The sequence below is a fragment of the Paramisgurnus dabryanus genome, chromosome 5, assembly GCF_030506205.2.
Source record: "Paramisgurnus dabryanus chromosome 5, PD_genome_1.1, whole genome shotgun sequence".
Lineage (NCBI taxonomy): Eukaryota > Metazoa > Chordata > Actinopteri > Cypriniformes > Cobitidae > Paramisgurnus > Paramisgurnus dabryanus.
The window spans coordinates 22,618,660-22,646,653 of NC_133341.1; the positions used below are offsets into that span (position 1 = coordinate 22,618,660).

General features: G+C 36.0%; 4 protein-coding genes across 18 annotated transcripts in view; 2 read left to right on the forward strand and 2 right to left on the reverse strand.

Moving 5' to 3' along the window:
• The first annotated feature begins 568 nt into the window (after positions 1–568).
• Positions 569–4,329, forward strand: LOC135732374 (chymotrypsin-like elastase family member 2A). The gene is made up of 8 exons (XM_065250362.2): positions 569–1,162; positions 1,595–1,683; positions 1,921–2,018; positions 2,252–2,380; positions 2,949–3,085; positions 3,243–3,388; positions 3,556–3,708; positions 3,922–4,329. Exons 1-8 carry the CDS (start codon positions 1,105–1,107, stop codon positions 3,937–3,939), a joined length of 828 nt encoding a protein of 275 aa, XP_065106434.1. The 5' UTR covers positions 569–1,104; the 3' UTR covers positions 3,940–4,329.
• A 6,537-nt stretch (positions 4,330–10,866) lies between these two features.
• fam219ab (family with sequence similarity 219 member Ab) lies at positions 10,867–15,984 on the forward strand. Of its 2 annotated transcripts, none has more exons than XM_065250364.1 (6): positions 10,867–11,180; positions 12,500–12,599; positions 12,728–12,830; positions 12,926–13,006; positions 13,083–13,158; positions 14,074–15,984. In XM_065250364.1, the coding sequence occupies exons 1-6, from the start codon at positions 11,124–11,126 to the stop codon at positions 14,230–14,232; spliced, it is 576 nt and encodes a 191-aa protein (XP_065106436.1). In that variant the 5' UTR covers positions 10,867–11,123; the 3' UTR covers positions 14,233–15,984. The 2 variants fall into 2 exon arrangements, with proteins under 2 accessions (XP_065106436.1, XP_065106437.1); XM_065250365.1 differs by having other exon boundaries at positions 10,869–11,180; positions 13,083–13,137.
• A 36-nt stretch (positions 15,985–16,020) lies between these two features.
• On the reverse strand, positions 16,021–19,463 carry klf9 (Kruppel like factor 9). The gene is made up of 2 exons (XM_065250363.2): positions 18,698–19,463; positions 16,021–17,911 (listed from the first exon to the last, which is right to left on the reverse strand). The coding sequence occupies exons 1-2, from the start codon at positions 19,098–19,100 to the stop codon at positions 17,634–17,636; spliced, it is 681 nt and encodes a 226-aa protein (XP_065106435.1). The 5' UTR covers positions 19,101–19,463; the 3' UTR covers positions 16,021–17,633.
• Positions 19,464–21,370: 1,907 nt separating this feature from the next.
• Positions 21,371–27,994, reverse strand: part of trpm3 (transient receptor potential cation channel, subfamily M, member 3) — a 175,704-nt gene continuing 169,080 nt past the window's right edge. For all 14 annotated transcript variants that reach the window (XM_065250378.1, XM_065250370.1, XM_065250376.1 and 11 more), the window contains 3 exons: positions 27,036–27,229; positions 26,567–26,699; positions 21,371–26,410 (listed from right to left, as the gene is read on the reverse strand). In XM_065250378.1, the coding sequence (XP_065106450.1) occupies positions 24,904–26,410; positions 26,567–26,699; positions 27,036–27,229 (1,834 nt within the window). In that variant the 3' untranslated portion in view covers positions 21,371–24,903. The remainder of the gene's footprint in view (positions 26,411–26,566; positions 26,700–27,035; positions 27,230–27,994) is intronic.

The window sequence follows — 27,994 nt, forward strand, 5'->3', positions numbered from 1 at the left end:
ATATACCCAACTAATTTACTACTTTCTAAATTTATGGACATTGGGAACGAATGTTCATTTTGTAATAATACTGAGGAGTCTTTATGTCATTTATTTTTTGATTGCCAAAATGTTCAGGCATTTTGGAATGAATGTTTTTCTGTCCTATCAACTAAAACTAACACAGTCATAACATTTAATATGAAAGATATTATTTGTTACTTTGAGAATGATGATAAAAACATTTACAATTTGGTAAATTTCTTCATTTTGTATGGCAAATTCTTTATTCACAAATGTAGATTGTTAAAATCTCATCCTTTACACCTGGTTTTCTTAAAAGAAATCACTCTTTTAATGAAGTCTCTTAAACTTGTTAAAAATGTAAAAGGTACATGTATTGTTAATGTCTATGAGTCTGTATTTGGCGTCCTGTGAATGTCTTCTATTTTATTTTATTTTTATTTTGTTATTCAACTTTGGAAGTTTCTATTTTGATGCCTGTTTTCTGTATTAATGTTCATATGTTCTCTAATAAAAAAAATCTAAAAAAAAAAAAAAAAAAAAAAAAAAAACTTTGTCCATTACAGCAGGGTGAACGCATCCTAATAACTGATAAATGTTACTGTCAGATAAGGCTGTGTTAAATAAGGAAAGTGTAAAGAAAGCAGGTTATTAATTCTGCTGCTAACATTGGTTATACCAACATTAGTTATACCTATATTATTTTTTAAATCAATCAGTTAAATGCAATTTCATGTTCAAAGTCATCAAACCACTAACAACACTGTATTTATAGGAAACATAATGCATACTCTTTTATTTATAATAAACATGTAAAATTTGCTACTTTTAAGTGGGGTCCATTTTCAATTAACTCAAATACAGAAGACTGAATATGGACACTTTCCAAGCAATTATGTATGTTATGCAATATATTTCAGTAAATAAATTTGTGACTAAAGTTTGTGTCAAGGTCACATGAATGCTTTTCAGAAGTTGATAATTTTTTTCCAGGCAGAACAGGTTGTTTTTGTATCACCTCTCAATGGCTACATTTTGTGTGACTAATGTGACATCACAAATAGAGAAGGTTTAAATGCAGACAGTTCCAGTGTTCGGCAAATGATGACACGCATCAGCATGTTCTTCATCGTCGTAGCATCAGTGCTCATTGCTAGCGGTAAGAAACCTGAACAAAACAAAACAGCATAGGAGATTTAGCCTAAGTTATTCTATTAGCTCTAAATACACTGTAAAAAATTGCTGTAATTATGGTTGCCAGTACCTTACTGTAGAAATAAAGACTTTAACTTTGAACATGTTGCCAGTAAATAAAATAAATGTAAAATCTATACATTATGTAATACTCTAATTTCTACAGAATTCTTTTACAGTGTATGCTTTGTCATGTCAACTAAGAATGTGTTTTAATCTAAATGAACTGGTTTATTCAAGTTAAATGTTTTATTTAAAAATCATTCTGATTCTGAAATTAATTTATTTGGGTTATATCAGGTTGAAATAGTTCCCAAATATTACAATTGCATTGTAGATACACTTTTTACATTATATCTACAAAAGCTATGAATGTCTTATTCTGAATTTCCACTAGTCTTTGGTTGTGGCCAACCACCCATTGAGCCTGTCACCCCCCGCGTGGTCAATGGATCAGAAGCCAGACCCCACAGCTGGCCTTGGCAGGTATGTAGCACTTTGTCAGTCTTTAAAAGTACTAATCTGGAGTAGGCTTTCATCACTACTCCCATGACACATCCTAATTTTTTTGTTTCTTCTGTATCTCCCTCACAACCCATTCTTACTTAACTGCACCATTTACTGTCGCTGTCATTCACATTTTGCTTTTTAAAGTCTGTAAAAACCTATGTAGATTTTAATACATTCCACACATGCATTTCTCCCCATTTGTCTTGTGATTAGATCTCTCTGCAGATTCTGGATGATGGATCATGGAAGCACTATTGTGGAGGATCTATCATCGACACTAACTGGGTGATGACTGCTGCTCATTGTATCAGGTATTCAATCCAATATTTTAATCAAATGTTTATCCTTTTATGTAATATATAAATGTATATATAAAAGTGAGCATGATTTCAGCGCTTTCCAGTTGCAGGCTCCCACAGTAGTACTGATAAGAGGTCCAAGAACTCTTAGATTTGACCCCGATTTAATTTATATTAATGTAAAAATTCATTTTATGTATAACTTTTATGCTGGGTTTAACCTTCATGCATGGTGTGTCCTGTAGTTCTTCACGGACGTACAGGGTGTTTGTTGGTAAGCATAACCTGACAGAGGATGAGCCTGGGTCAAAGGCCATCAGTCCAGAGAAGATCATTGTGCATGAGAAATGGATCCCCATATTTGTATTCCTTGGGTAAGAAATGCTTCAGAGATTGGAGTATATTTTCTTTTTGTGCCTTGTCTTTACATTTATTATGCAATATTTTTGCAGATAAGCAATTGACTGTATTGCTCCTCATGATCTTACATGTCTTTTAATCTAAGTTAAATTTTTTAAACTAAACTTTTGATACAAGCAACATTTTTATGGTTGAAATTACTGCATATTATTTTCATTAGAAAACAGAACATTTACTAAAAACATTTTTTAAATGGATGACTGGAGCAAATCAGTATAATAAAAACGCAACCAGTAAAAACTTATAGATGGACATTGCTACGTCAGAACATAATTCCTAATTACAAATGTTGTTGTATAGTTGATGAGTTTACTATTATTTTAAAATGTGGGGAAAATACAGAGAAAGTATATTTTTAAGCTTTTCAACGCATTTTAGGTTGAATTCTTCAGATCAATCACAGCATTTAGCCATGCATTATTTTATATAATGGTTACAGGAACTACAGTATATTACACATGGAATGTTTGATTCTTATCTGAATATATAAAATAATTTTAAATTGTGATTGTGTGCATTCAGAAATGACATTGCCCTGATTAAGCTGTCCGAACCTTTAACACTAAGTGATAGTGTTCAGCTGGGTTGTATCCCACCTGCAGGCACAGTCCTTCCAAACAACTACACCTGCTATGTTACAGGCTGGGGAAGTCTGTCCAGTAAGTGTTTATGTGTATGCGCACACATGTATTTGACTTCATACTCAAAGTGTGTATAAAACATACTTGAGATAAATTAACTGTATATAGTACCCTGTGTTTAAAATCTAGAGAATATGAATTATCTAAAAGCCACTGCACTTTGGTTGTGTCTCAGCTGAAGGACCTCTGTCTGATACACTGCAACAGGCTCTGATGCCCATAGTTGACCATAAAACCTGCACTCAGCCTGACTGGTGGGGTTCATTTGTCAAAAAAAGCATGGTCTGCTCTGGTGGAGATGGTATTGTTTCTGCTTGCTATGTAAGCCATATTCTCTCTTTGTAACTTTAAATAAACTTTTGTGCGTGAGGACATTGACGTTTTATGCAAAACAACTTAAAAATGAGAAACATAAGCATTAAACATTTGGTCTTACATTGACATACAGTAAATATAAGAATATTGTTTATCTTTTAACAATGCTACAGGGTGACTCTGGTGGTCCTCTAAACTGCAAGAACGCTAATGGCATTTGGGAGGTGCACGGTATTACCAGCTTTGGTTCTGGCATGGGTTGCAACACTTTGAAGAAACCTACTGTTTTCACCCGTGTGTCCGCTTTCAGTAAATGGATTGTGAAGGTACACCACACTGCATTTACAGCCAAAATATATTCACAACTCTATGTATCATTTCATTCATAAAGTGCTTATATGAATGCATTGAATATTGATGTTTTAGTTTGAGGTTAAAACTAGTTTTATTAGCAATTTGTTATGCTATGAAAACAGAAAGATGTTTTCACGTGATGAAGTAATACTAAAATATTCTTATTTTTTCTTTGTTTACTAAAGACCATGATGAACAACTGAGATGGACCAAATATGCTGACCTATATTGTAAAGAATGAAAATTCCAACAAACCATCAAAGTAAATCAAGGATCAATATTGGGTTTTAAGACTTATTTATTCACCACAAACCACCAAATATTAGCAGAATATCAGTTTAAACTTTGTTACTCAGTGGGTGGAGCATTATTGTGTTAGAAGTGTAAATGTTATGGGTTCAGTATTAAGGTATATCTTATATGCACTCTAAGTTGCTTTTGATAAAAGCATCTGCCAAAAGTCAAACTGAAACATCTCCTACTTTTACTTTGATGGATCCTTAGATCCTCATGTGCAGAATGTTTTTATTTGTGTGTTCTTTAGTTTATTGTTAATCATTTATTTACATAATCATTTTATAATCATTAGTTATCTCTATATTATTGTTTATTTGATTATTCAATATTGTTTTTATTATTATCAATTTCATTATTATAATTTTTATCATAATTTTTATATCTTTATTAATTAATTAATTAATTCATTCATTATATTTCTATATTTTATGTCTTCTTATTTCATTTTTGTTCAATCTCATATTTGTGAAGTTTCCAAGCTGTCCTGTCTGTGTAAAAAGAGATAAATAACGGGAATGTTTATGGAAGCCAGAGGTGAAATGGGATGTTGCTGTTAAGCAGTATAACTGTGCATGTTGATTTTATGCTAAGTTTGAACATTGAGACATATGCAACTGAGATTGTTCAATAAAACTCTGTTCCTATTTTACCACCATAAACTCTGTCTCTTGCTTTAATCAATCAACCTTTTGACTAACAGACAACTGTTAAGCACTAATTTTGGTATTAACAGCTCCGCTGAGTAATTTATTTTTTCTGGCGGGATCTGGCGTCCGGGGCTGGATCCTAAATATTTTGTCAGGCCTAGAGACCTGGGGTTTAATTTATAAAGCGTGCATACACACAAAATGGGTCTGGAGATGTACCTACAGCAGTTCCCATGCAAAGGTTGTGATCTATAAAAAAACAAACTTGATGGGAGAATGGTCTTGCAGGGTGGGATCTAAGGATGATTCATGTCCACACACGTGCAGGTGATATGTGATTTATAAAGGAAACATTGCTTTGTTTATAAGTCTTAACACTTTTTGCTTTTGTGCGTATGTAGACTTTTAGTAAGGATCCTACGCACAGTTTTATAAATGAGACCCCTGATCTGACAACTTTAAGTACCTGAGAATGTTTGAAAAAAGCTCCTGAAAATTTGAGAAAACTGTCCTGGCATGATGAATGCAGTATTGAATTGAAAAGTCAGAGAACAATACATCATTTGGCCAAAGGAGTTGAAGTTATCCCCCCACTTCTACCTCTCAGGTAGGAGGAATTCATTTTTGACCTCTTGACACACAGCAACATCATAAGAAAGCAGTAGCTTACATAGGATTCTCTGTTCAATCTGCATTATCTTCCTTATAATGGCTCCATAAGGACTCTGGATAGCTTTTGACAAGCTGGTGGGAAATCAGAAGGTGTTAGATCTGCTTCAGTCTTTCTTTATTACAAATGTATTGTGTTTCGTGATACAGTTACCATACTGTGTTGTTTTTGGACCTTGTTTAATCTAAAAATACAATATATTTCTTTCTAAAATCTAACAATTATAAATTTTTTATCTAACATACATCTACAAATAATGAATTACACTGTGTGGTAGGCACTACAATATCGAGATTACATATAACTGTTATTACAACTAGAGTATAGTTGCTATATTACAACACTCAGACACTTGAGTACAAGATGACTAGGCTTAAGCTTTAAATAAAACAAGCACATGTATACATAACACTCAATAAGTAAACATTACGTAACAAACAGCGCACCCTTATGGGATATCAGCAGATTACCCTTCAACTCAACCAGCAGCGATTGAAGCGCGCTGAGACACGCGACTCACCGTGAGCTAAATGTGATTCTCTGTTGAGTGAAAACTTCTGTGTTTGTACGACTACACATTAGCCATCCCAGTTTTGCTTCTGTCGTTTAATGTACGAAGTCAATGACACTATTTGAAAGTAAAAACCGGAACGTTCACTTTGGGAAAGCAGCAAGATTGCGGTCGGGATAAAATGAAAAACTTCGGTGTTTGCATTGTTTTGCTTTGAATGGAGCATCATCTCATCTTACAGGCAAGTTCATCACCTTCGTTACATAGGCTACATGTTTTTAAAATGTTTATGTATTAAATAAATGTAATGTAGCACTGAAAGTCCTTGTCTATCACTATCAGACTCTTTCTTCAGACTATAGTCGTGTTTAGTATTCAGCAACCAGTAACCGTCAGTTGCCGTGATACCGCACAATGCGGGACAAGTGTTTCATTGTTCATGCTTCATTTTTTGGGGGTAGGGCTGTTCAACATTTCTTTATCCTGAATATTTTGAAAGCCTAGCCCTAGGCTATAGAAATTGAAAACAATCTAAAGTTTAAGAACATAAATATTTTATAAATAACATTGATGTAATGCGTATTTTTGAGTCATGAACAATTTGTTTAAAAAGTTTTGTTTATTGAACAACATTTCAGTACATTTTAGTGATTTTTTCCACAATATTTGGAAATTCCCATTAAAAATAGCCTAAATCAGTCAGGTTGTATAATCAATCATTGCCTATTTGACAGATACGTTTTAATGCGCTCCCTGCAGCATGCTGATTGTTTTTTCATAATAGCATTTAATATTATAATCCTGAAAATAGTTTGAAATGTAAAACATCTTGATCACAAAATAACATTGGAGAACATACATTTAAAAACAATATTTTAAAATAACAATTATAGACAACATTAGCTTGCATTTATTAAAACGAAAAGTATTAGCTTACTTTTTAAATTATTTAGCTTAATTTTTTTTCTTAGGGGCATTTATGGCAGTTGCACCCTTTGATTTTCTGGCTGCACCACCTGACCTATTTTGCATGTTATATCAAATTCATAAATATACTTTTAAATACAATTATATGTTTTTGATAAAATAGCATTTTTTTTTATTTTACATGGTTGTACCACCTGACACATGAAAGTGTACCAGCCTCCATATCATTAAACTAGCTATTTTCAGTATTTGAGAGAAATATAAGTTTTCATTTAGCCATAAAACTTTTTATTTAACCATAAGAACATTCACTGGATGAGGGTTCACATTATTAGAAATGATTACAAAAGCAATTATTAAAATAATAAATTCAAATATCACAGTATAGATTCATTAAAATTAATATGCTGATATTACAATATGTAATTAATTCATTTTATGCTAAATATGTATTGTTACATAAATATATGTAAATATAAATGCCACCCTTATTTTTCAGGAAACATGCAGATGCTGAGGAGGTTTCCTTTTGGATATGGATACACATGCAGACAAAACAAGGGAGCCTTGGTAGAGACAATAACCTTTGATCAGTCAGGCCAGATGATGTTTTGATTCTTAAGAATTATAAACAGATGTACCCATTGAGATGAACAGTGATTTCTGGAAAATACTTCCCAGGTGTACGCCCTATTCTTAAACCTCAGATCCCTGAGGTCACATCACCATGGATCCAGAACTGAAGGCTGGCCTATCTACAGCTGCCATAGTGGCTATTGTGTGTAACTCAGTAGTAGCTGTGCTTATTCTCATTCTCTTTGTTATACTCTACAAGGCCTGCAAAATTCCCTCCTCTCCAGGGAGGGCTGCTGTACTGGTAAAGACTCGGGTGCCCCAGAGAAGTGAACAAAAATACTTATTAACTACAGTTAGAAACTGTTAGAATACAAGGCCTTTCATTAATTCACAGAGCGCTAGACAACACTTTTCAATGAATGATCTCACTCTTTAAATAAATGAGGACAATGACTTGATTTTGCTATTGGGGACATCGATGGGCTTCTGTGAATAAGTCTTGTGACTGTGTTTTCTATCTCTCGCCTGTGTGAATTTAAATGTATAAAATTGATTTTTTTGAAACTTGAAATCACACTATTTTCACATAAAAGCTTTATCTTATCTCAATGTTTAATACAATTTGTTGAAAAAGTTGAATGTACAAGATCCTCAAGGTTCAGGAATAAAAGTTGCCGATGAAACATATCTGAAACGTGATTTACCTCACTTAAATCTTGCATCATCATAAAAGGTCTGTTTTTGACGTAAACAGGAAAACACTATACTCTATTTTGTTAAATACTATTTTGTTAAACACTATACTCTATATAAACACTATTTTTACACTATACTCAACCTTAAAAATTTTTTGTATATATATGTATGCTGCATTTCACATTTTTATGTTATATATTAATTTCAAACTTCAGGATCTTAATTTGTGATTTTTGAGGTCATGAAATATTACTATTAGAATAAATAATGTTAGAAGGATAACACAATCTCATGACAATTCATCTTTTATGAGGTGGGTAAGTCATCAACATATTTGTCACATTTGTATGTTTTATACAATTTGCTTTCACCCCTGTAATGTTATGGTTAGGGTGTCAATATTGTTTTTCCCTGTAGTAATAATACAGGGTGTTTTTCAATTCATACGGAGTAGCCAAGTCAAAAAATACAAAATATTAGTGAGATCAGGCTGGGTATATAAATGTAAGTTTAAATTTAAGATTACTTTGCTCCAACCCTTACTTGTGTAGATCTGTGTTTACAGCATGTGTAGCTTGGTTTTGCACATTTATATGTGTCCATGTGATTTGAGGGCATTACGTAAAGACAGCAAAGCCTCTTATCCATTTTGCTGTGCTTGGACACAGTCCATCTGTTAGTTTGTTTATTGGTATGCACTTGACTCTTCATTGGACATATCACTTTTCCTGGCCTGAAATCAGTTTCCTGTATAACAACAAAAAGTATAATTGTATGCAGCAAATGTGTACTGCCTGTATGTATCTTACAAGTAAAAAAATCTAAAGTTAAATAAAAAGTTCAACTAAGACCATAATCAAGCACTGGTCAATAGTCCTGACACTTGAAAATATATACACGGTCAGACAAATGGTTAAAAAATGGTTCCAAGCTGTCACTGGAGCAGTACTCTTTAAAAGGTACAATTTAGTACCAATATGTACCTACTATTCACTCTTTGGTACCAATATTCACCTTGAGCTAATATGACCTCTTTAGGTGCAAAAGTTTACTTTTTTAAAAGGCACTGCCCCAGTGAAATCATTGTTTTATTGACAGTTAAATGTACTATGGTACAGATTAGGAGATATAGACATGAACTGCAGGAAAATAATAATATCAGAGTTTAATTTGAGCATGGCTATGGCCAGCAGTTGGGTCATTTTAACCCAGGAGTGTGTTTGCTCCAATAGTGACCCAGCCCTGTTTAAAAACAAACCAGCATTTTTTAGACATTAATTTTTTACAGACACATTTATAAAATAAAATATTACAGAATAGTCTTGGGAGATCTCAGATTTGGTTTTGATTTATGTCTCAGCTATTGTTTATAGGTCAGTAGGCTGAGTATGATGGCAGCCAGACTGCCAAACAAAGGGTTTTGAAGATCAGCCTTAGATGTAAAGTCAAGCAGTTTTCATATCCTAAGAAATCCTCTTTGAAAACAGTTTGACATGACAGCAGTTTAAAACTACAGTGAGGGCAAATAAAAGGACTTTGCACAGTAAATATTATTTGTATTTTTAAAATCGTCAAAAAAATTAGTTCAGCAAATGATGATGCAAATTGATGTGCAATTGTAAACTAAGGACATTTCCTGCATCACAGTTACATCCTTACTGGAATAATCATTTTCATCTTTCAAATTCATCTTTCAGCAACTACGGGTAAACCATATTGATAATGTGACTATTTATTTTTTTTAATCCTTGGTTAAATTGTTTATTATTGTCCTGTAGGATTGCTCCATCTGCTGGCAAACATATAATGCTGTAGTTAAGTAATGTGTTCATTATACGTCTTTGCTGTGTGATCCACTTTGTGAATATATTCAGATTAATTTAGTTACTGATTAAGGCTCTTGAGTAGCCACTAATCAAACCAGTCTAAACAAAGTTGTGTCCTAATCTGAGAAATCCACACTGGGAACACATACCTTCCACATAAAAATACTATAGTAAACTATAATATTAATAATGTATTGATAATATGGAATCATATTAATACTAATGAATATTATAATAAAGTTCATAGAAACTAAAGTAAGTTTGAACCGTAATATAATAAATATTACTACTACAATAGCATATTTACTTCATTATCAGTTAACTACAGTTTTTAATGATTATAGGCTGGGAATATTGTAGTACAATTGCTATAATATATTACAGTAAACTACCATTTACTACAGTTATTATATAAAATACTTCATTTCACTACAGTGTTCTTTAATGTGGGATGGAACAATTACATTAAATCATTGCCAGCGATTCAATGAGCTCCAGTACAGCCTTCATTAAACACTCTTGATATACTAAAAGCTCGTAATCATGAACCAGTTTTAGCGCTACACTTTAGCACAATATGGTTCTACACATGTTCAACAGTAATGTTTAGCACTAAAAATGGTTACGCTATGATGACGAGCCAGTCAACCACTTTTAGTGCTATTTCGCATCATTTTAGAGTGTGTATACCGTAGAAGCTGTCCAGGGTCCTGAAGTGACTTCATCCGTTTGGTTTTACAGGTGCAAAAATGCGACCACATTTACTATGAACTACTTACAAGATGGGATATTGTGGACCTAAGCTTTTCATGATAAGGGACCAAAAGCTTTGTTTGCATACATTTGATTCAAATTCCTGTTTAACGCCGATGCACAAACATACTTTCTACCCAAATAATCCTTCACAAAATGCAGCACACAACATTTGCGTCTAGTAACGAGGCCTGTCTGTGATGTTGGCCCTGGGTGGAGCAGATAGCGGTGGATGTCGTGTAGTGGGGCGGAATCTGTGGTACCGTTTCTGTCTGGAGACTGATCTCTCCCGGAAGTGGGTGGTTAAATCGCCACTCGGTCACTGCTGGCGATCGCTGGGATGAAGGAGAGTCAGGGACATTCTTGTGGCTGACAAATATCCTACGACACATTTGTGAAATTTCATTTTTAACAGATTTGTTGCGGTACATCCGCAGAACATCACAAACGCTTAGAAAAAAATCCCAGACACTCCGCCGCCAAGATGATGGAGGAAATTGACAGATTTCAAGTGCCCACCGAGGCAGAAATGCAACCTTTTGTAAGTTCATCCAAATCTATTTTTTAAATGAAAGCATTTGGTTGTGAGTATGTGATTGTAGTAACCTAATACAATATTGATGGACGAATTTTGGCCTTTTGTGAATTAACGACCGGTGGAGGTTGAAGTGTTTCGTCGATCTCATTGTGTGTCGTTGTTCCAAAAGGGACAGTTAGTATTGTAAAAATATCAAATAGTTTATAATATGAGTGATCGATAGTTAGCTTTGGCTGATGTTTATTTTTGGCACGGATGCTGTGATGCTGCGCACAGAGGAGGACACCGAGTGTCTGCATCGAAAACAATATGAGCTTTGGGCGATAAACACATTTTAGATTAGCTATAACTTCAAATCGGATTGTTCTGATATCTAAGCGGACTTACATCGTAACACCATCTGTAGAATCCAAAATTAAATAAAACCTAGCAATTAAAGCATGTTTGATACATAGGCCTTCATCGTCGTAGATTGCCACATCATGCAGGATACGTCCTATGGCATCACTATGTTGGCTGTACCCCTCCGACCCAGCCCCAAATTTATAAAAATTTTTAGGAAAATAACCATCTCTGTGGTCATATAGACAGATGGATGGCTCACGTTTAACCCATTCAGTTTAACAAATATGCTCGTCTGGTTAGTTCCAGAATAGGTGTCAACCAAACATGAGGAGATGCTCTCACTGTTTGTGATGTGCAATGCAGTATGTAAATTTTGTTGTAAGACATAACAAGATTGTGCCTGTCTGATTTCCTTTTAGGTCTGTTTATGCCAGTGGTTCTCAAACTGGGGGCTGTGCCAAACTGGGGGGGGGGGGGGTTGATGACATTTTATAAAATACATTAATTTATTTATTTATTCTGTGAAATTACACTTCAGAAAAATATGGCTACTAGCAACAGCACTATGTTGTATAATGTAATATTTTTGTTTAATTTATGTTTTGAATTTTTTATGTCATATATTTATTTGGGGGGGGCATAAAGGCATGCACTGTACACAAGAGGGGCCACACGCCAAAAAAGTTTGAGAATCACTGGTTGAGGCAGTGTGGACATTATTTATATTTTTGAGCCATGGCTATTTCAAGAAAACTTTTGCTTTTTTGGGGTCTGAAAATGTTGGATTATATTGCATATTAATTACAGGCTTTGATGTAGAATGAGTTGAAATTTAATTGGTCAAACGTCTGTTTTGTTGGTTTCTAAAAAAAACCCCACAATTAATGAAAAATTATCAGAGCAGAGCAAAGTTCTTAAAAAGTTGACAATGACATATTAACAAAACTAGATATTGTTTCATGTTATTTTGTCACCAGGATCAATCTTCGTCAACCACATCAGAGGCAGACTCAGATACCAGAGAAAGTGAACCTGCCACCCTAAACTATAAACCTTCTCCTCTTCATATGAAAATAGGTGAGTTGTATGTTTTCCCACATTGCCACTACTATGCATTTTAAATGCATATGTCTGTTTCATTGCTATTACATTAGATTGTTAAATTAAACTGTAAATGTGCCGCACTATGCTTTTTGTCTGTGCAGACAAACAGAGAGAGCATGTTCGGAAGGGATCGCTGAAAAATGGCAACGCTGGAAGCCCCGTCAACCAGCAACCCAAGAAAAATAATGTGATGGCAAGAACAAGGTACAAATAATACAATCCTGTTTCTATGCATTACAAACAAGTTTCATATATTAAAGTGCACATTTTGTAGCTTTTTTTAATCTCTCTCGATCCAGGCTAGTGGTCCCCAATAAAGGCTATTCGTCTTTAGACCAGAGTCCAGATGAGAAACCTTTAGTTGCTCTAGACACAGACAGGTAGATCTCTACACACTTTTCATCATGTCCTTATTGTCCAGAACCCTCAGACTCACTGTTTTCCTTTGCCTCACAGCGATGACGACTTTGACATGTCTAGATATTCCTCATCAGGATACTCATCAGCCGAGGTGAGGTCTCTAAGGGAACAGGTACCTATTGAACTTTGGTTAATGTCCTCCCAAGCCCCATATCACAACCATCATGGAAGTGAATTTCCATCTCAAAAGTCACTCAGTCTTCATGTCACAGCCATTGTGAATGTGAATTTCCATCTAAGACGTCACTTCACATAATCTTTCATGCACAGAATTTCTCTTTATCTTGAATTTGTCTTCTGATTCTATTGTAGAGATTTGTATTTGTCAATAGTGAGTATACAATTAAATGTAATGTTTAATTTAATTTAATACAAAAGTATACAATCAATTTCAACAATTTTGTGTACATTAACGTTAGTCACACCAATAGATTAAATGCGTCTATTTGAATAATATAAACAGTGAGAAATTTGAAATATTATGTTTACACTATATATAAAATATTAGTGCAGTGATGTTGAAGGGATTCAGCTTTGAGGCCCCTGAGCTTTGTGAATTACACTTGGTTAACATTTGATTTTTCAATAATTAAGTTGTGTTATAAATATCTATATCAGATATCAGCTACCTTGCTCTTAAAAAGCCATATTGGTCGACCACTTATAATAATTCATTACATTGTTTGTGTCACTAAATCATTAAACCACTAGGATCCTGAACCAACTATGTTGAAAGCTTGTGGGTCTTATAAATGAAACAAATAACTGCTGCTACCTAAAGCCATGGCTGCACTGTAAGAAAACAAATGGTCAAAATATTTACCACAGCTGTCACAGGGGCAGTACCCTTTAAAAAGTTCCTAATCTACATATCATTTGTTTTTTTTGTTTTTTTGAGCTACTAATATGAACTCTGTAGGTGAGGGTACTGCCTCAGTTACAGCTGGGGGACATATTTTGAAAAAAAATTCAGACAGTGTGGCAGTTATACAGCACAACGTGACATGCTGTTTTGTGCTTTTTGCAGCAGATAAACCAGGACCTGAACATCCAGCTACTGAAAGATGGATACAGGCTGGATGAGATTCCTGATGATGAAGATCTGGACCTCATACCACCCAAATCTGTCAACCCGACTTGCATGTGCTGCCAAGCCACCTCCTCCACTGCTTGTCAAATCCAGTAAACCCCCTAACTTCTTGCTCCCTTTCTCTAATTTTTCTTCTCTCATTATATGTCATAATCTCAGACAAGACACTTAGTCAGTACTACAGAAGGAAATGTACAGTGAAGGTTATGATAAACATGATGTACAGATAAACACACACACATATTACATGCGCAAATACACACATACATTTACTCTAACGTACGATTATTAACATGAATATTATTGGTTGCTTCCTCCTATGGCAGGATATGCACTGTTTGCTAATATGCTAGGTAAGTCTGCTCACTTTCACTTTCTAGCGAGCATTGTGTTATACTGTAAGTGAACGTAGAACAAATAAAGCATTGAAATGACTTTGTGAATTAAAAATAAACTTGATGTTACAGAGAGTTTAAATAGTTTATCCACTGTTGCACTCATTGCATAACTTTGTCGTTATGGTAAGTTTTGATTTATATATGGATCTGGTTGGATGTTTATTGTTAGTGGCTGCTGCTGAGTCTATACTTGGTTATGTTTCTGTTGAACATTTTGCATGTTGGAGCATTCGTACTGCAGTGCTAACAGCAACCTCGTCTGGCACGCACTTTGAACATCACATGTTGTTTTGTTTTACGCCTTTTTCAAAATTTGGTACTGTTTGATCTGACATGTTTGTATTTTATTTATTTGAATGATTTAAACCTGGATTATATCAACTTTATTATCAATTTAATCAACTATTAACTGGATTATATCATTAAAAAAAGAAAAATATTTCTACACTGTAAAGAATTTATTTTAAAGTTTAATTAACTTGAATTTACAATTCATTTCAACTTTCTTGACTAGAAAAGTTGCTATAAGGCGTTGTTATAAATGAAAATAAATAATTTATTATTTCAACTTTATTTTTATAATTTATAGCAACTCCTCGCTAAGGTTGAAAATTAATTAAGTCTGAAAGGTTGAAATTAATTGTAATTTTAAATTGATTAAACTTAAAAATTTAAATGCAACAAGGATTTTTTTACAGTGTATGGCAGTGACTCTTATTTGGGAATCTGAATGATTTTACCTTATTGGTCACGTGTCAAGGCCTGGACTGCTGTTATTTAGACAGGATGTCCAAGATAAAGCTCCTCTATGATTGTTTCTTAATGTTTAGATGTCTCATGGTAATAATAAAAAACTGTATGATCTGATGGCCCCACCAAAGAATGTTTTTTTTTTCTTGTGGACTACTCTGCCTTTTTAATTTAGTATTTCATATACATAATACTATACAGTATGGTCTCATTGAAAACAGTTTTGACACTGTAGGCTGTTAGTAAAGATAAGGTTTGCTTGTATGTCTTTTAAAATGATAAATATTAACTTTCCTGGCCTATCTTAACAAACATTATTAAAAAATATTTAAGGTGGCAATTGTAAAACTGCAGTATTTGGGTTTTCCTTTTGCAACAACACAATAAATCCATATAGAGGTGGTACTGATTTTTGAAGCTAAGATTTGCATACAAACATGTTTGTTATATTTACACTCAACGTGTATATGATTAACCTGAATCTTAAATCCAAACTGTATGACATGAAATGCTCAAATTCGCATTTTGGTCAGTTTTACCTGTGTAATGACCTGATGTATTCAATTCAAAGCATAATCTAAAATTAGGATTTGTTGATGATCAAAGCTGTGTTTTATGTCACAAATTATGTGAGAGTCCATTTATGTATTAACAATGTTGTTGGTTTCAGTGATATCAATAAAAGCAGACCTGAATCGCACCTTACTTATTTCAGTAACAAACACGAGCAACTATATTTAACACATATAATCCCATTTTTATTACTTATCCTGTATACACAATTCAAGACAGAATATGAATGTTGCACTCACAGTACATTGTATTGATGTAAAGTAGAGTATTTATGTACAATGCAGTGGCTCAAAATCTTGCAGATACACATATACATAACATTTAATTGCAACATTTCCTTTCAGATTGTGCAACTGAGAGGACTAAAATGGATTAAAGTTTTTCTCAGTAGCTTGCTTACATTATACAAGCTTAGGTAGTAGCAAAATTGAAGGAACATCAAAACAGAAGGCACATCTGAGCGCATTAGTATAACAACAACACTGTACTGTATTTAAAAAGGACCTGCTACCTGAATTCAAGCTCACTTTAAAACCACAGAGTAAGAACCAATGAATGGAACCTTGAAAAGAAATTAGCAGACATTTTTGTGACAATAAAAGCCAAATGCCTGTTTATCAGTATTAATAATATAAAATATAAAAAGAATGTATACAACTGGGTTTGAATAAAGATGTATGTGTGTATCACAGAGTATAATTTACATGCGAAAATCAGTTTGTGCTTCTGTGTTTTTCTAAAGCAAAATGGCTGTCATCATGGAAGATTCGTATTGAATCTAGATTTGATTGACATTTATGGATATTTCAAGTACAGAGGTGAACAGTGGAAAGACTTCTCTTGAAGTCAAGCTGAACTTGTCAATAAAAATAAACCCTGTCTCGAGGTCATAGGCACATCTTTTAATGTGTACTCCCGTAACACACCTGTAGATGGCAGTGTCACTCTGTCTTGCTCTTCTCTACAGTACCCATTACGAAGGCTGACATTAAATACATATGTAATATTTTATTGGTGATCTAAATAAAGTTTATCTTTTATGCAGTTATACATCAAAAAATAAGTTACAATCTATTGCATTATTGATATTAAGATGAGTCAGTAAGATATGGCTATTATTAAATGTTCTGACATTGCTTAAACAACGCAACAGCATGATTGTGTGAGTAAAACCTCACACAAAGCGAACGTGAAGCCTCAAGTTATTTTGTACTACAAGAGCTATCTTTAACCTTGAAGACAACCATTATCCCCCTAAAAAGAGTTTGTCAACTAGGGGCCACTAGAGGGCCTCAAGACGACTAAAAATTATTCAGAATGTGACAAAACAAGCATTACAATAAGCTAAAACTACAAAAATCTATATGTATTAGTGTTTGGTGACTTTTATAAGAAACATAGCCTACATCTTTCTAGTTATGCAAAAGCTCTAGAATATTTTATTGGGTAGAAACTGTGGGGGACCTTTAAATGTTTCTTCTGGAGATTGGGGGCCTTGTTGTTAAAAAGGTTGAAATCCACTGCCCTAAATAACACAACATTGAAGAATTCAAGGCGAGAGACGCCTGTATGATCATCGATACGCGCGTTTGTTTCACAATGCACAACAGGTGATGTCTAAACCAGCACGTCTTCCTTCAACGCATTGTGTAATAGCCTCATCCTCTTTATTTATTTAAAGTAGCCTAACCCTTGGAATAAATGTCCATTACATTTCATTTCCCTAAGGGTTGATGCTTTCTGTCGGTCCCATTGAGAATATGATGGGTTTGCTGCTCAAAGGCCTGCTGTCATGTGATCACCGGACCCAGTGGATAACGTGGACGTCGAAGAACGTCGTCTTCTTCCGGTGGGACCCTGTAGCATGCTGGGGTCGAATCCGTCGTGTCTGCGGGCGTGTTTGGTGAGGTGATCGCTTCGCATGAAGCATTTGTCACAAAGCGGACACATGAAACGCTTCTCCCCGGTGTGCGTGCGAAAGTGTCGCGTCAGCTCGTCAGAGCGTGAGAATTTCTTCGCGCAGTCTGGCCAGGTACAATGAAAGGGTCTCTCACCTGAAGACACAGCCAGAAAAAAAGATATTTGAGAGGATCATATAAGAATTCTGTTATTTTTAAGTATGTTTTTAGTGTTATTAAAGGTGTTTATAAACACAACGCGATTATGTATTCGCAATACAATCACATTTTTTTTGCCTCCCCATGATTCATCATTGGTTGAGTTGCTGCGCTGGACTACAATGCGGGACCACGTGCCGGATGTTTACAACAGCGGATTCAGGAGGCGTGTGTTGTGACGTCATAGGTGCGCCGTTAGGTTACATGCGGTTATTAAAAGGTGTCGCATTGAAGTATGCGGATCATCAAGAACCAAAAACGAAGTCAAGATTAAATTAAGGAAATAAAAAACAATCACTATGAACATATTTGTCGGATTCATTAATATGATGATAAAATAGAAAATATGGTTTATCAAATTTGCTGATTGTCAAGGTTTTCCACCCGAATCATTGGGCTGTCATAAACAAACCTAATAATAAATGCTTTCTTAACGAAACTGTTACGCAATGTATTATCACACTATGTATTCTCCAGCTTGGACTAAGGAAGTTAGGAAACTGTTTGCTTACACTGATTAGTAACAGTGCGTACTGTTCCACCCTCATGTGTACCCTGCGCCCCGCCTGGGGTTACACCCACTTTAACGTCGCAATTTCTGAAAACGTGCTGTCCCTAAAGCACTGAGTGTATTATTTGACTAATTTAAATAGAACATTCAGATGTTATTCGTGGCGTTATCAAGGTCACTGTACATAAGATTTAACAGTCCTTTTTTCTTACCGGTGTGTACTCTGAAGTGCGCCTTGAGATGGGACGATTTGCCATATATTTTACCACAGCCAGCATACGGACAACAGTGTCTCTTCTCAGCTGCAACACGCCCGGACTGTCGGTTCCGTGTCCTTTTCACCCTGCAGCGCTCTGTTAACGCATTCATGCATTTTTCCCGGTTTTCTCTACCGCCGGCTTGATTCTCCGCATCGCTGTCCACCATACATTTGGTGCTGATGCCAGTGCCACGAGTGCACGGGATACATTGGTTTAGGTCCAGCAGAATCATTGCCACCATTAATAGAGTCCGACTCTCTTGACTGTCCTCCTCGCCGACTAGTTTGTCTGAGCAGTCACCGCTCAAACCGTTTGACACCACCAAAGATTTTGTTGCAATATCAACGTCTGTCATAATCACACAAAATCCTCTACAAGTTACCAACTCCAAATATTTATAACAACGACTAAATTTTATGATAAAGAAAGGTTACAGGTTCTCATCATAGACGCATCTGGATACAGATGACTCCCAGAAAACGTGGCTTTGCGCCTGCACGTGTCTTTCCCAAAGCGGTTAGGATGGCAGTGCTCCGTAGAAAATTCAGGCGAAGAATAAAAGCAACACACAAGTCGCTGAATAAAACCCTCTATGTCTATTCCAAATAGTATACAAACTAAATCAGAATGGGTTGAAACTTTGCTCCTTCCTTCCTTTCTTCCTAAATGCGTCAACTCAATGCCGCTGCTCTCTGTTCTCTTCTGAAAGAAAGTACTTCGCGGAATCCCAAAGTGTCATCTTAAAGCTCGATCCTGATTGGTCTTCAGTCCAAAAGCGTCGCTTTTGCATGCACTACCAGGAATCACCTTGGTAGCACGAGATTGAAGGTTCAAGGATCCAATAGTATTCTGAGAATGATGTAGGGCGTACCTACACAGTATATGCAAAGTATCAGTACACTCTCTGAACTCTGAATGCTACATTGTTTAAGGAATAAAAAACAATTGAAGCGATGACTGCATGCAAACAGCTGCACGCGTGGCCCACGTACTAAGTAAGCAAAATAATTAAAGTCTCACCAGATATATAGCTGTTTACATTGGCTTGTACAGTACCACGCTGACAAAACGTTAATATGCAGTAAGCATGTAACCAAAATCGGGTCAAAACCAAACACATTTACTGTAGCCTATAAGTAACTTCTGAGGTAGGCATATCAGTGTATAGACACATCCATGACTATGAACTTTGCGCAAGGTCAGAGCAATTTTAAAAGCAGTCAATTTCCTAGAAGCAGCAGGCTAACAGGAACCCTGAAATTTCTTCTTTAATCCGTTAGCTTTCATGGGAATGATGGAATGATTGCGAACACTTGTCGTTTCTGTCACGTTTCATATGTATAGATCTTTAAATAGTAATTTAACTTTAAATAATCACTTTAAGATTATTGAGCAGGCAGTTTGTCCTACATATGAACGACCTGTTTGTTGAAACTGAGGCGGGCCGGAGATGGGCGATTGGAGAAGAAAAAAATAGCCAATGGGAGGCAATGGGAGAAAACGTAACACGACTCTTTTCGGAGTAATCTCAGGCCATAAAGAGGTTCACAGCGGGACACAATTCTTGGAAACTATCAACAAAGAAGGGAACAACACTGACGACCCTCCGAGTAAGAGTTTGCCCAAAGGAACACTGCGGAATTTACAACGATATTGTTTATACGTTTTACATGATGAATTTAATGATACCCCCTATATGGGGCATAATAACTTCCGAATAAGATAAGATTTATGCTATCTCGAGCTGTAGCCTACTTTCATAATTTCTCAACAGGTCGATGCTTGGTTATACTCTGTATGCTATATTGTATATGCGTGTCGCGTGCACATGTAACATTTACTTTTCTAAGTATTTCATGAAATGGGATTTCATCATTGTAAACGAACCCACCGACCCCGACGTTGTTTATTTTGATTTCCTTTCTGAAAGGCCACGCATGAAACACGCTAACACATGTCAAAATCATCTTCTGTTTTTAACAACCCTGTCAATACAGATTGGAGTCACGTTGTTGTTATTTCAATCGAACCACCTCCACACACACGTGTCTGTTTTTGAGGAACAGAATGTACCTTGTCGTGAACCAGACGTGAACTCGAACGCCCCCCTGTGTTGTAACGACGACAGTGCAGGCAACGCTGTATTGTACTGCGTCACTCCAATGAGCTCATATGCAATTTCTTTCATATTTCAGAGAGATATCAGGGATCATACTACAAAAATGTTCAGAATGCCCTATTTAACTTAGAAAATTGAAGTCATTTTTTAAATCAGTGTTTATTTTTGCCAAATATTTTATACTCAATTTTAAATTTAGTAAGCATTTCCTTAACATTTATTAAAGGCTTAAAAAGACTCTCCTAATAAGAAATTTGTGAAAACTTCAAAAGCTGCATTATTTGCTTGCTTTCTGTCAAATACTGTGGTTTTATATTTCAATGCTATTGAATTTAAAAACACGCAATGTCTGCTCTCAAGAACAATCTGTTACTTCTGATCTTCTGGAAGGAACACTGAGCTATCCATAAGGGTGCATAAAGTCTTGCAAACATGTTTCAATAAATCAAAGAATTATCTTCCATCTGGAACAACATATTTTCTCTTAAAATAAAATAAACCCGCAATGATGTGTATATGCAATATTTTATTTTGATAATACATGCCAAACATCCTATTCACAGGAATACATTGTACACATTTGTATTCGCATCCAAATACGAAGCCTTCTACCGTATAAGAGGACAAGAGACTTCTCATCCCCACTTGCTGATCACTCGTAATTCACTGAGCTCAAATCTTTTGGAAGAACAACATGCATTTTGAAGACACTAAATAAACTAAGACCTTTCAGTTCAAGCTACAGCATTATTGCAGAAACATGTGCTTGGACTTTTTAGCAGACAAGTGCTCACCAATAAGTTTAAAAAAGAAGAGGAAGGGAGAACCTGACTAAAAGTGGTATACAATTCACAACCTTTTATGCTACAGTATAGGAAAATATTAAGAAAATACTGTACATAAAGTTATGTCATATCATTTGGCACACTGGGTAGGTTGTTATAGTGTAATGTCTTCTATCAGAAAGAAACGTTCTTCTTAAAATCCTGTCATATTAAACTTGATTTTTACATCCACATCGAGATTTACAGATCATATACAGAACATTTACATGTGAAAAACAGGTGTCATAAATATTCTTGCTCTATAACAAAAACTCTTTAAGAAGAAAGTGAAACAGGATAACTTGCATTTAATAACTTATAAGAGCAATCACATTTTCTTTCTGCTTTTGCTGGAACCAGTCCAACAAGTTTGTTGCCTGTAGTTTATTCTCTCAAACCTCCATTTTAAAGCTCTTTGCAGCAATAACACCTTGTAAAACTGTTAGCCCCTTCGCTGACAGATGACAGAAGGCCCAAACAGAAAATGGTGTTTGTTATAATATAATGCAAATCCGATTAACATTCTGTGCTAATATTGTGATTAAGATCATCAGACATTTGAAAACCACAGTGATTGGAATTACTGCTATGCACAGAAAAATAATAATTTATTTTAATACTTTGTTTTTGGTTCACACACAAACTAACACAAAGTTTTCACGTCTACCATTCAGAACACCGTGACATTATGTTTTCAAATCTCTTAGCAGTATTGCACATGAGTAAGGCAAAGGAAATTTTCTTTGATATAGTGTATGGTGAAATTAGATGCATTGAGGATATAGGAAATAATTAATTATTTACTTACTTTTTTAAAAAGATTTGAGTAGACTAGATTTGTGCACACATTTCTGTATTGCTTTTTAATAGATCAACAACATATATGCACTGTAAAAAAAAAAAATTGCAGCATTAGGTTAAAACAACTTGATTTTGCAAGTCAATTCAACCTACTATTTTAAGATTTGGCTTCAAAAAGTTGACAATTTATAAATGCAAGTTGAAATTGTTTAACTTGATTTTTTTATTATTTGTTGAATTGACCAAAATGCTGCAATTTTTTACAGTGTGGGGAGAGAAGCGTGAATAATTTGCTCTAATTCAACCGATTAAAGCAATACAATTCTCACTAAAATGAGGCCTAGTCTGTGCAGATCTCCTGAATATCCTGAATGCCCACTACAATAAATCAATGCTAAAAATATTTTTTATCATAAACAACATTTGAAATACTATATATACATATTTGACATCGATTAACCATAGGAAGAAATTTGCGAAGGCATATAATTAAAAACAATAGATTAAATATTTTCTATTCTTGGTCATTTATTATCCTGTCACAATACTAACATTAAATAGTGTATGTATCTTTTGTGATTCTGCTCTCCAAAAACTGTCAGGTTGATTAGTGATCAGATTGTTGTGCATAATAACTTCTGCCCTAAAGTGCATAACACTTCTTACGGTCGACTCTCTGTAGTGTCTTGCATAGCAAGTCAACATATAGTACCTGTTCTGTGAAAAGATACACTTAAATAATACATGTTTCTCCTATGCTTTAAAACAAAAAATTCTGTGGTTTAGCAGTGCTTGTCTAAATCTAAAGGAATGTTTGGAATGGCATACTACCATACTAATCCAAACTCTTCAGAGTGCAGTTTATATCCTGTGCATTGTATAAATTACCCAGATGACCAACGTTTCCCCCAAAATATTTATATTACTAGACAACACTGTGGATTTCTAAACTTGGCCTTCCCGTGAAAATGTACTGTAATAATATTTAATAACAACCCTTTGTTTATTCATTATTGATAATACAAAACGTTTCTTACAAAAATTAGAATAATTATGCAAAATAACGGTCAGAATTAAACATGCAATACAGTCATAAGACAACAGTGTAGCATGCTATTGTTTTGAAACCTACTGTATACTTTTTAAAAATAGTATGCAGTATATTCTGTGCAGTAAGCTAGTATTCCATTCCAACATACCCTGGTAAAAATGGGCTGAAATGATCGCCCTCTTGTGATGAATTTGGGACAATGCAAACAACAAAGGACAAAACATTGAAGGGGCCATGTCACAAGACTTTTTTAATTTGTAAAATAAATCTTTGGTGTCCCCAGAGTACACATGTGAAGTTTTAGCTCAAAATACCATATAGATTATTTTTTTATAACATGTTAAAATTGACACTTAGGTAGGTGCGAGCAAAAATGAGCTGATGAAATTCAAACACTGATTGCAATGATGGTGGTTTGATGCAATTTAACTCAATTGTGCTGTGAATTATTTTCTCTCTCTTTCTTTGCACTAAATGGCTGTGGCGTGGTTGGATAGTGCAGATTAAGGGGCGGTATTATTATAATAAGATCTCCTTATGACATCATAAGAGGAGACAAATTTCAATGAGCTATTTTCCACATGCTTGCAGAGAATGGTTTACCAAAACTAAGTTACTGGGTTTTCACATTTTCTAGGTTGATAGAAGCACTGGGAACCCAATTATAGCACTTAAACATGGAAAAAGTCAGATTTTCATGCCATGGCCCCTTTAACATTTAGGCCTTAAAAAAATATGTTGTATTAATGTTGTATTAAACCTTGAACTCATATCCAGACACCCATGCAACTTAATATGATGTTATTTGAATACAAATACTCTCCACAAGGGTTTAAAAGTACAAAGTATTTCACAATACTAATCAAGTTTCATGATAAAATCGGATCCCTCAAAATTCAATATCTTGACCAATACATGTGTAGTTTCTAAATTACACAATGTCAAATCAAAAGGACTTTGTGTACACAACAAACATACAATTTTATAGAACTGTTACACTCCTAAACTTTGTTAATTTAATTTGGTTTGAAATTAAACCACCACTCCTATGCAATGACTAAACGTGATCAAGCACGATTTCGTTTGTGATGTGAATGAATCATCAATGGTAATTGTGAATATTCCAGCTATGGCAAGACTAAAGGAACTAGAATCTAATGTTGCCCTAATGTTTGTCAAGTACTGAATTTATGAGCTCGACAAAACTAGGAAATAAACAGAAGCTTAGTAAGCATGATTGATAACACATTCCAGTGTATAGCTATTTACCCACTCAGACTCGGTACTAATTAATGGACTGGCCCTTGTAAATTAAACGAGGTAGAGCCATCCTACAGAAACTAGACCTACAATGCCATTTTCATCACGTGTAATTATGTCTGCTGTCAAAACTTTGGAACGCCGAGGGTTTGGCCAGTTTCCTCATGGACAGTGAGTCTGTCTTACCCTCGAGTCTTGCTCCAGCCCTAGCCTTCTGGAACGGATTCCTAGAGCTTCCGCGCCCCTTGTCCATTTTCTCACTTATGGAGAAACTCTTTCGGGAGTAGATGTTAGAGTGGGATTCTTCGGAAGAGGAGCAGCTGTTCGCTCGCTCGAGTCTAGAGATCGGCGAGCAGAACGGACCTAGTGCCATGCCTAGGCCCAGATCTACACCTATTCCCCCACTACTGCTACTCTGACCCCCCCTACCTGTGTCTGTTGATCCCTCCGGAGGCTCCTCTGGCTCAAACTCTGTATGACTGAGCTCGGCCTCTCGCTCGGGGTGCGAGACACCCAGGTCCTGGGGCTTATCGAATGTAAAAGAGCCTCCGGGAGAGTCAGATCGCTCTGGGACAGGGTAAGGGGTAGAGACACAACGAGTGTCAATGCAGTCTGTAATGCTGGTATACTCTGCTGCTTTAACCTGCACACCCATACCACCGTAGTAACCCCGTGATGTGAACATTAGGCTGTGGGACTTAACTAATTGGGGCTCGTCCAGGAACAGAGGTCCTGCTGTTGACAGGAAGCGACTGCTCTTGGAACGCTCTAGGACACCGGCTGATGGTGGCGGTGAGGGGTCCAGGTCCCAGGAGGGAAGGGTGTCTCGCAGCAGGTGGGCAGAGCAGAGCGATAGATCAGCGGCGGCACTGTCCTCGAATAGGACTGTACCGTCAGACTGTCTTTCACTTCCCCCTGCCCTTCCACTGCAGTCCCGTCCCCCTGAGAGCATCGCATCCATGATCTCCGAATGAAGAGACGATTCCCGAGCAAGAGTTGGAACTTTCCTGACTGGCTCCAGGAAGCTGTCGGTGGTTGGAACGTCCTCCGAGGCGGAAACATAGATGTCTATGCAGGAAGAGGGGCGATGTTGCTGCTGCACTGCTAAAGTATTCAAAGGTGTGGGTTTGGACTCTTTGGGTCCTGCTCCAGAGGATACAGACTGTGAGCTGTTCGCCCGGTGGAGGCTGAACAGCCTTTCTTTTAAAATACCTTCTGCTCGATCTGCCCCACACCTGTCCTTGGAGGAATGGCTCACGTAGAAGGAGTGACTGCGGATGCGTGGCGCCATAGCGGTTGGTGAAGTAGGGGAAATGGACTCTTCTCCACCCTGCTCCAGTGACTCCTGAAGCTTGTAGGAATTACCTTCTTGGCTGTTGAAACTGCTTTGGCGAAGGATGTAGTTCGTATCGGTGCAGTCAGACGATGTCCTGGAACGCGCTTTGTTGACCTCACCTCGATCCACACCAGCAACCCGTTCCAGTGTCACGGCGATGCGGGCGATCAGCTCCTCCATCTGGGCAAGCCTGACGTCAACAGTCTGCAGGGAGGCTTTCATGAAATGTTCCCGCTCGTTTACCTCCTCCAGACGCATTGCCATGTTCTCCACCCTGCATGATCAGTTATATTAAATATACGGCATATACTAATATTTTATTTTTAAAATTATACAGTACATAGTATAGTTATGTCTCTTGGTCATTGTAATATGTATTTTGGTGGTGTAACAGAGGCATAAATGGCTTTTGTTTGTAATGGTCCCTAACCTTTCAGATGTCACACGTATTCTCTCATCATTGGATGAATTGAAGCGGTCATCTTTCTCTCTGAAATATTCCTCCATGCACTGCTCTTCAAAGTCATGTACCTTTTTCAGCTCATCTTCAGTGATGAAAAGCTCTGAGAGGAGAGACATCACACATCATATGATTTGCACATCATAACAGTCAAGTTTTCTGTTTAATGCGTCTATTTATTTCTGAAACTTGGCTGTAAGTAACACAGCATCATGCCATACATACAAAATCATATATACAAGATGATAGTTCATCATTTTTAACGGAAAAATGTCACACTATAAAGAAACATCTAAGACATAAGTTTGGCAAAAGAAAAGAGATGTCAAAGAGAATTTTTAAGTTGGCATGAGGCTTCATTCTCATTAGCTTCCTCATTCACAATGCTAGCTGTCATAGTGAAGCTTTCAGTGTATTGCAACAGCATTAAATCACTCACTCAGCCCATAGTCCCTCTCATCCTCATCGTGCTTCCTCCAGCGACAGCAAAGGTGTTTGAGAACCATAGTTATGTGGCTGAAGATGATGAGGGGAGGAGGAAGAACAGGACGTTCGTGGAAAGTCATGATCAGCTGGTACCTCTGGAACTTCCATACCTGATTGGAGATGGACTTCACCTCGAAGAACGTGTTACTGTTACAACCAAAGACAACATTATCATACAACATTGTATGAGTGGTTGGAACACAAAACAAAAATCACAAGTTACAATCAAATTGCTTGAATGAGAGAAAAGGTTTTTGCTAGTTCACCTGTAAACAAAGTTGCTTTTAAAGAAGGCATAATTACTGAATTTGCCAAGGACTGTGGGATTTGTGACATCAGAAATAGGAAAGATACTTTATAAGCTGGCATATCATTTTTTTCTCTTTTTATGACATCAGGGCTACATATTTTTTGTGCAGTGATTGTATCTGACAGACTTTGATATAAAGATCAGTATATATATTATACATACTTTATTACACGGCTCTCTGGAATGCTTGATTCTGATTGGTCAGTTGAGACATTTGCAGGTTTGTTCTTTTCAAATAATAACCGCTCCAAAGTAATAACGCATAGCCGGTACTACTTGTACGATTAAAATCGCTCCGCGCCAATAAAGATTACTGTTTGGCGCCATCTTGTGACAAACACTGGACAACCACAATTAAGAATGGAAAATGTTGACATTAATTTTAACATGTACGAAAAAAACAAAACATTTAAACAGTGGTTAGAAGAACGAACAACGTTCAAGTCATATTCATGTCCAGTTTTTTTTCTTATGTGGCAAGTAGCCTCCGCTTCGCGTCGGGTCCTGATCACACTTTCGGGGCTTATTTCCCGATAACTACCGGCTGCCTCTACATTATCCCTTACTTAGTGTGCCTGTAGTTTAACTGGTAGAGGTCATGA